Genomic DNA, 8,768 nt, shown 5'->3' on the forward strand with positions numbered 1-8,768 from the left:
CTTAGGCTGAAATGGGCAAGAGTTACCCAGGGGTCACGAACAATGAATCATGGAACACTTCATCTAGAACTAATGATGTAATGTATGGGGATTGACATAAGAATAAAAAAAAAAAAAAGAAGAAAAAAAAAGAGTTACCCAGGGGAGCCAGAGAAAGAGTTGTAATTGAGAGGTTGTAATTTCTGGGCATAACCTCAGACAAGGAAAGCGTTCTCATGTTAGTGCTAGAATAGAAAGGCACCAGAGGATATGATGGGCATGTCACAGGGTTGGCAAGGATGAATTTAACCCGTGATTACAAGCCAGAAACAAAATTTTGCATGCCCCAAAACATAACCAGAACTAGACAAGCTGGTAGATGAATAATACATTTCATCAAGTACCAATGATTACAGAACAGAAACTCACTCAAGGTAGCTCAAGATTAGGAACGTTTGTAGTAGAGACACAAATGGCAATTTCAAGGCATCTAGGGATCCAGACTCCCAGAGTCAGGAACGAGACACTCAGCGACTAAAGTCATCCCCTCCATCTCTCAGTCATTTGATCTTCATCTCTGTTCCTCTCTGCACGTCTGCTTTATTCTTTCATTGCACCTGGCTTCCTCTGATTACTCATTTCACACAAAGCTCAATGTGAGTGCTCCAGCCCTAACTTGTAATGATCTTTTACATTCAGAGTCAACACTGACTGACCCTAGTCACAAAGTGTCTTAGTTCAAATTTTCAAGAAGAGGAATCTGGTCACCAGTTCAGCAAAGGATGGTTGGTCTTATTTAGCCTTGGGTCAGGTGTCAATCTCCTCCCATAAGCTGGGCTGGGAGTGGAAAATGTCATATGGTTCATAGGCTGAACATTTTAGAAGACCACTGGAAGGGCAGATACTTGTGAGGAGCTGTTAGGAGAGTAGGTAATGAAGTACGTGTAATATTCATTCATAGTTAATGAACCACATACGTTTCTTCTTTCCCATCTTCTGCTTCCCAGGAGATGAGTTGGCATGGGGGAGATAAGGAGGAGCTTGAAAGAACGTGTTCTGTCTACTTTCAAGGTTCAGCCTAGCATCTGAGAGAGGTAACCACAGACTGGCATGATGAAAAGACAGCCTACAAACCCTCAACCTGCATCTATGTACATAATTCTACATGTACTATCTTCCTCCTGAAACCACCAAAAATTCCACTGTTAGCAATGGTGAAAGCCCGAGGGTGTCCAAAACACCCTCTTTGTTCAAGTTGAATCACACTTTCTGCTGTATTGTGGCATGTAAAAATGTAACACATATAGACATTAAGAAGGATTCTCCTCCTCTTGGGCCTTTATCTGATTGTCTGGAAAATTTGTAATTAACATGTTATTACAGTGGTTTGGCAGTTCACTTGACAGCTCTGAAATAACATTCTTGGCTTTTACATGAGAGTCTTTTACTGAAACTCACAATGGCTCTTTTCAGAAATCTACAACTTCAGTCAGTTTGGGGATTCATGAAAATGGTGGTTGGAGAATTTTACAAACTTCCCACATAGAGAAATTGTGTATAAACTCATTCTATTGTACAACACTGGCTATTGCAGCAAAGAATTGAACGGTCCTATAGTTTTCCTTTTTCCCTCTAGTTAAGTTCAGCTGCATTGAGGCACGGTGTCCAGAAGGAGTCTGGACTTGGGGGTTATGTTTAGAGAGAAAAAGCCAGGGTAAAAATCTACCTCCCACCCCAGCCTGTACACAGCCTGAGTTTTATTTTGTTTGTTTTGTTTTTTCCTTGTAGAGCCCATGGGGCTAGAGGCAAAGTGAAGCAAGGAAAGGGAAGAGGGAAAAGTAGGGGAAGCACCAATAGCAAATGTTGTCTATTTTCACCCTACCCAGAGCATGTGGTCCCTGAAAGTCATGGCTGTGACCTCAGTATTATACCATCATGCCAACATGCAATCATTTATTTTAGAGCCTTCGAAGGAGTCAATTATTTCACCTTTTGCCCAAGTACAACTATTGGAGATCCTGACTGATTGAATAAAAGAAGAAGTCTACTACGTGTATTTTACTGACAAAACAGAACACCTTTAAACCAAAAGGATGATTTATCTGGGCTGAAAATAAAACTCCTGCCTACTGAAGTCTGGTGCCTCTGAGTTATCACTATTTTCATCCTGTAATTTGTTTTATAGGGTACTAATTAACAGGGCAAAGTCTGTTGCCAGGAAAGTAAATCACATTTTGCTGTTTTCTTCTTTTCTAACAAGACACAGACCTGGTATTTAATTGAAGAGCAAGTTCCAAGGGCACTATCCACACTGAAATTGGGAAACAGTGAGCTGGGAAATCATGGTGAAACCTGCTGTGTAGAGTTCCAGAAAGACAGTGGGTGGGAGAGGAAGGAAGGAAGGGGGGGGGTGGAATTGCACAGGTAACTTCCAAAAAGGCTGTTTTCCTCAAATGTCCCATCTTTTCTCTCTTCCTTCAATTCTAAATTTCTCCTCTGGCTGTATTCAACTGACACCCTGTACCACAAACATCCTCTCAGAAAGCTCATTTTCCCCCTAGTTCATTCATTCCTGCTCTCAACATAGTACTGTATCTATCTTAAAGGTAGCAACTCTGTGGTCAGACCTCCCTGCCCTAACCTCCCTTTTCTCAGGGGCGCGTACGTCGACCTGAGCTTCTCAGTGACCTTTGACCGTGGGCTACGCGGCCCGGCCGAGCAGCTCACACCTGGTCCCTCCCCTCCCAGCTCACCCTCCTCAAAGACTTCATTCCTCTCTCCCTCTCCTCGGTCCCTCATCCCATTCCTGGACGTTCTGGACTGGAGGCGGCTGCTCCGGCTTCTCCTCCCTCCTTGAACCCTCTGACACGTATTTTGGGGGAGGAGAGACGGGGGTGGGGGGTTAGCGATGGGCGGTGGAGCAGAGTGAGTGCCGCCTCGCACCCAGGAGCCGGGAGCCTGACGTCACCGCGCCCTGTCTGTCAGTCTCCAGCGGGCGCGCTGCTCCTAGCCGCCTTTTCTGCCTCTGACTGTGCCTGTCACTCTCGGCGGCGCCCGCACAGCCACAGGCGCCCGGCGCCCTGCTCCGCGCGAACCCGGCCGCCCCGCAAGCATAGGCTCAGTCCGCGCGGGGAGCGCAGCCTGGCGCCCCGCCGCAGCGCTCATGATCAGCGACTTCCTGAAGCCCTGACTCCGCAGGTGAGCAGCCCGGCTCCCGAGAGGAACTTTGAGGGTGTGGAGTGGGGAAGCGGTGAAGGATGGCCAGGGGATGAGTCCTTAAAGCTGGAGAAATGGGGCCACGCTTGGCTCCACATCCCCCCCCCCATACACAGACACCCAGCTTCCCTCCCCAAAACCCCTTTCCCAGGGATCTCTGTGGCCTACAGGGCCCGCTGGACTCCGCGACCTCAGAAACTTCGCTTTCAGCACCGCGGACAGCGACTCCGCCGCCCAGTTAGGAGAACGCCTAACCCCGTCGGCCGGAGCCCAGGCGGGACTCGCCAAGGCTGATACCCCTAGCTCGGGGCAAACGGGTGCGTGTGCAATTACAGGCACACTTACGGGACTGATCTGTGTGCAGGCGAGTGCATGTTATCCGTGTACACGTCTGTGCAAAAGCTCAGATCTATCTGTGCGGGCATTCGTGTGCATTTCACTCACACGTTTGCTCAGTCACTCAACAGGTAATTAATTAAATAAAACAATACTGCTTCCTCGCTCTGCTCTGGGGTCCTGGGGTGGGATGAGCAATATGAGCCAGGCACCCGGGGAAGTTCCCTGGAGGCTTGACCCACACACCTGACGCTTGCTCTCCCTTTTCCACGCAGGGTGCAGCCACAGGCCGCGATGAACGCGAGCGCCTCCTCGCTCAACGAGTCCCAGGTGGTGGCAGTGACGGCCGAGGGAGCGGCGGCGGCGGCCACAGCGGCAGGGGCGCGGGACAGCGGTGAATGGGGGCCGCCTGCGGCGGCGGCACTGGGGGGCGGCGGCGCAGCTAACGTGTCCCTGGAGCTGTCTTCTCAGCTGCCGGCCGGGCCGCCGGGGCTGCTGCTGTCGGCGGTGAATCCTTGGGACGTGCTCCTGTGCGTGTCGGGGACGGTGATCGCAGGCGAAAACGCGCTGGTAGTGGCGCTAATCGCGTCCACCCCCGCGCTGCGCACGCCCATGTTCGTGCTGGTGGGCAGCCTGGCCACCGCCGACCTGCTGGCGGGCTGCGGCCTCATCCTTCACTTCGTGTTCCAGTACGTGGTGCCCTCAGAGACGGTGAGCCTGCTCACGGTGGGCTTCCTCGTGGCCTCCTTCGCTGCCTCGGTCAGCAGCCTGCTGGCCATCACGGTGGACCGCTACCTGTCTCTCTACAACGCGCTCACCTACTACTCGCGCCGGACCCTGCTGGGAGTGCACTTCCTGCTCGCCGCCACCTGGACGGTGTCCCTAGGCCTCGGGTTGCTGCCGGTGCTCGGCTGGAACTGCCTAGCAGAGCGCGCCACCTGCAGCGTGGTGCGCCCGCTGACACGCAGCCACGTGGCGCTGCTCTCCGCCGCGTTCTTTGCGGTCTTTGGCATCATGCTGCACCTGTACGTGCGCATCTGCCAGGTGGTCTGGCGCCACGCACACCAGATCGCGCTGCAGCAACACTGCCTGGCGCCGCCCCACCTCGCAGCCACCAGAAAGGGTGTGGGTACGCTGGCTGTGGTGCTGGGCACTTTTGGCGCCAGTTGGCTGCCCTTCGCCATCTACTGCGTGGTAGGCAGCCGCGAGGACCCGGCAGTCTATACCTACGCCACCCTGCTGCCCGCCACCTACAACTCCATGATCAATCCTATCATCTATGCCTTCCGCAACCAGGAGATTCAGCGTGCCCTGTGGCTCCTGTTCTGTGGCTGTTTCCAGTCCAAAGTGCCCTTCCGTTCTAGGTCCCCCAGTGAGGTCTGAAGGCTCCCTCGGGCCTCTCACCAACACCACACCCACAACAAGCCAGCCTTTAGTGAGCTTCTCGGTGCCTGCTGCTGAACTCAGAGATCCCAGTAGTGTGATTCTGACTTTGGAAAGAAAGAAAGCAAGAAGAAACATAAATACATCAAACTCACAAAAGACAAAGAGGCTCTTTGGCACTTTACATATACAGTGTATACATGTGTACATATATATACAAATCTTTGTATCTTCTGGAGGTGTTCAGGTCAGGATGTGGGATTTCCTGTTCTGTGAAAAAACTAACAAAGATGTGGTTGTATACTCAAATTGTACATCACATTTGTCAAGTGAAGACATTCCAATACTGCTTAATTATAGCACTTTATTTTTAGCTGCTGAACTGCCAAAACAGTGTTGCCATTTTCAGGGGCAGGGGAAGAAGAATAAAAGGTGTATTTTTGTTGTATGTGATAGTATATTTTGCTGCACACGCATCAGTAAATTACAACATATTTTGTACACAACTAAATACATAATAAAAATGTAATTTGGGGCATGTGACTACCGGATTACTATTTAAGAGCTGGAATATCAGTACATTTACTTAAAAAGTTTATTATGTATCATCTCCCTCCGATGAAATCTTAATGTAGAAAACCATATGCATTTGCACGTTGTTCATAAATTGTCGCTGAAATACCTAATACACATTTGAGGTGGGGGGCTGAGAGGGAGTACGATAGTCACATTAACCATATTCATAGGACACTAAAGGGTTACTGGTGTTATCTGTGCAAATTAATCTACTCCCTGGTTTCTGGGGTTAGAAGACAAACTCCAGAGGAAATCTGAAACCATTCCTTCCTCTTACCACATGAGTGCACTTATGAGTTCTGAAACCACAACTTTTAGTTGTAGCTTTTCCAGTCTGGAAAGAATTTTAAATGTTTAAAATTCATATTGACTGAGTATATTCTTGCTGGCCAGTTCTTGTAGCAAAATGCACAGCCTTATAAAATAAAATAAATTCTCAAAGACAGGATTCTAAAATACATTGTATTCATGAGGTAAGTGAAGATATGTCCAGCAGCCCCTTTTGAAGTGCTCGTATCTTCAAAACACAGGGCGTTAAGATTCCCAAGGACTAAACATTCCCAGTCCATCAACGGATATGAGTCATAGTTAAATGGTTCCCCTCCTCCCCTTCTTACGAGATGATGTGAGGATAAATAGATAACATATGTGGACATACTCTGAGCATCTGTGAAGAAATATGCACAAAAGCACAAGTTGTTATTGATCTTAGGCCTTAGGAAAATCCCACAAGCAATTTTTTTTTCCTACAGTCCACAAGTATTTGTTGAGTGCCTACTGTTTGCTAGACACAATTCCAGGGCTGGGAAGACAGAAGTGAACAAAATGGACAAAAAGTTTCTGTACTCATAGTGTTACATTCTAGTGAAGGAGATGACCTACGGCAAATAAACACACACACATAGAGAGAGAGATTTATTATAAAGAGTTGGCTCATGCAATTTTGGAGGTTGAGAAGTCCCAAGATCTGTAGTCAAAAAGCCAGCGACGCAAGAAAGCTGATGGTATTGTTCCAGTCTGTCTCCAAAGGCCTGAGAACCAGGAGAGCCCATGGGCTCAAGACCCAAGAAGAATTGATGCTTCAACTTGATACCAAATGCAGGAAAAGACCAATGTTCCAGCTCAAGACATTCAGGCAACAGAAATTCCCTCTTACTTAGCCCTTTTATTCTTCTCTGGCCTTCAGTTGATTGGATGAGGCCTACTTACATTAGGGAAGGCAATCTGTTTATTCATTCTACCAGGAAATGTTAATTCCATCCAAAAACAACTCAGGAATAAGGCTTGACCAAATGTCTATGTATCCTGTGGTTTAGTCATGTTGACACATAAAATTAACCATTGCACCAAGTGAGCACAATGATCCAAAATAAAGAAGAAAAGGTGCTTAAGGATGAAGCAGTCAACTGTGCCAAATGTTGCTGAGAAGATAAGTAAAATGAGGATTAAAAGTAATGACTATAGATTTTTTAATGTCAATATCATTGGTGAACTTGACAAGAGAAACTTCAGGAGAGTAAAGGGGAAAGATAGCTTGATTATAGAAGATACAAGAGAATGTGCATGAACAACCTAGTCTCCAACATCTTGCAACAGAGATTTGACCTTTTTAACACTATGAAATATGCTAAGTTTTACAGACAAATGGTTTTATAGTGTCTGTAAATTTAGAGCCAGGAAGATCAGCATTATTGCTCATTCATCAAATTAACATTTTCTAAAGAACTAACCTTCATAGACTATTCAGCATCATCAGACACTTTCAGGCACTATTAGTATCCAGAATGCATTCAAGCATATTGAAATAACAAAAGCTCTGGCTGTAAACATTTCTAAACACGTGGTGGAGAAAAACAATATAATTTCAGAGATGGAACAAAAAAGTCAATATTATTATACATTTTATAATTACAGAGAAAAATTCCTTGCTATCAGTGAATTAAGAAAGTTCAACACTGGGATAATAAGACAGGGACCATGGATCTGACTTCAATCCATTTGGTATTAATATTCAACTTCAGCCCTAGTCCTAATCAAAATGTTTGAGAGAGCCAAGAACAAGAAGATGCTAAACAATCAGGTTGTTAATATCCTGACTTACGCAGTTGGCAAAGCTGTGTAACGTCAGTAGGCTTCAGATTAACCAACTTGATTATGTGAGGATATGAAAGTGTGACTAGATCTTGAAATACTTCTATGGAGGAATGTCACATATTCATCTGGCTTATCAAATATTAACAATCTCCTATTTCAAGACCCTATGCTAGTTGCTGGAAGACAGTCTTTTAGAAAGGCAAGATTCATTTAAACATGGAATTGACTACCCACTTTGCTGTGTAATGGGCATCCAAAATTTCCTACATTTAAAATTGGGCCACTGATCTTTATCCCAAGAACCTGCTCTTTTTCCCTTTCTTACTATCTAGGTTAATGGCAATGTCATCTTTCCAGGTGTTCAGGCCAGAAACCTTGGAATCACACTTACCCTTCTCTTTCTCTCATACTTCCTAGTCAATGTATCAGCAGAGCCTACTGTCTTTACTTTCAAAATATATCTAGAGGCCAGCCTTTTCTTACCATCTCCACCACTATCATCATCTCTTGCCTGAATTACTATAGAAGCCTTTCTCTGGTCTCCTAGCTTCCATCTTTGTGTCCTTAATTCTACTGTCTACAGAGTGGCTCACCTCCACAAACAGTTGCTCCCTTGAATACCTTTCAGATCCAGGCATGAGCCCACCAGCAGTCTGTCTCAAAGGACAAACTTGGGGAAAGAAATATTTAGGCCTGGAAATAGGCCTTGAGTAAAAATTTCTTGAGTAAAGAATTCTGGGCTGGATGCCTGATGCCTGGCCTAGATGTGGGGACATAGATTCACCCCAAGAGAAGGAACACAGCTGGAAGAGTCCTAGAGCAGGGACCTCTAAGGCATGAAGGGTCCTGCATGCCCCAGGATATTAGTTTTCTATTGCTGCTGTAACAAATGAACACAAACTTGATAGCTTTAAACAATACACATTTACAGGTGCCTGGGTGGCTCAGTCGGTTAAGCATCTGCCTTGAGCTCAGGTCATGATCTCAGGGTCCTGGGATGGAGCCCTCATCAGACTCCCTACTCGGCGGGGAGTCTTCTTCTCCCTCTGCCCACCACCCCCCACTCTTGCTCTCTCTCTTATATGAATAAAGTCTCAAAAAAGACACATTTTTATTCTTTATAGTTACGGAGATCAGAAGTCTGAAATAAATTTCACTGGGCTGAAATCAAGGTGTCAGCAAGG

The 8,768-nt window shown here is 46.5% G+C and overlaps 1 protein-coding gene across 1 annotated transcript; it reads left to right on the forward strand.

The window, feature by feature from the left end:
• Positions 1–3,825: 3,825 nt before the first annotated feature.
• GPR6 (G protein-coupled receptor 6) lies at positions 3,826–4,914 on the forward strand. Its single transcript, XM_006729472.3, has one exon. The coding sequence runs from the start codon at positions 3,826–3,828 to the stop codon at positions 4,912–4,914; it is 1,089 nt and encodes a 362-aa protein (XP_006729535.1).
• The last annotated feature ends 3,854 nt before the right edge of the window (positions 4,915–8,768 follow it).

The sequence above is a fragment of the Leptonychotes weddellii genome, chromosome 8, assembly GCF_054177405.1.
Source record: "Leptonychotes weddellii isolate Sample4059 chromosome 8, ASM5417740v2, whole genome shotgun sequence".
Lineage (NCBI taxonomy): Eukaryota > Metazoa > Chordata > Mammalia > Carnivora > Phocidae > Leptonychotes > Leptonychotes weddellii.

Coding starts and splice junctions, on each gene's coding strand:
- GPR6 (XM_006729472.3), top strand. CDS start 3,826: ATGAACGCGAGCGCCTCCTCGCTCAACGAGTCCCAGGTGGTGGCAGTG.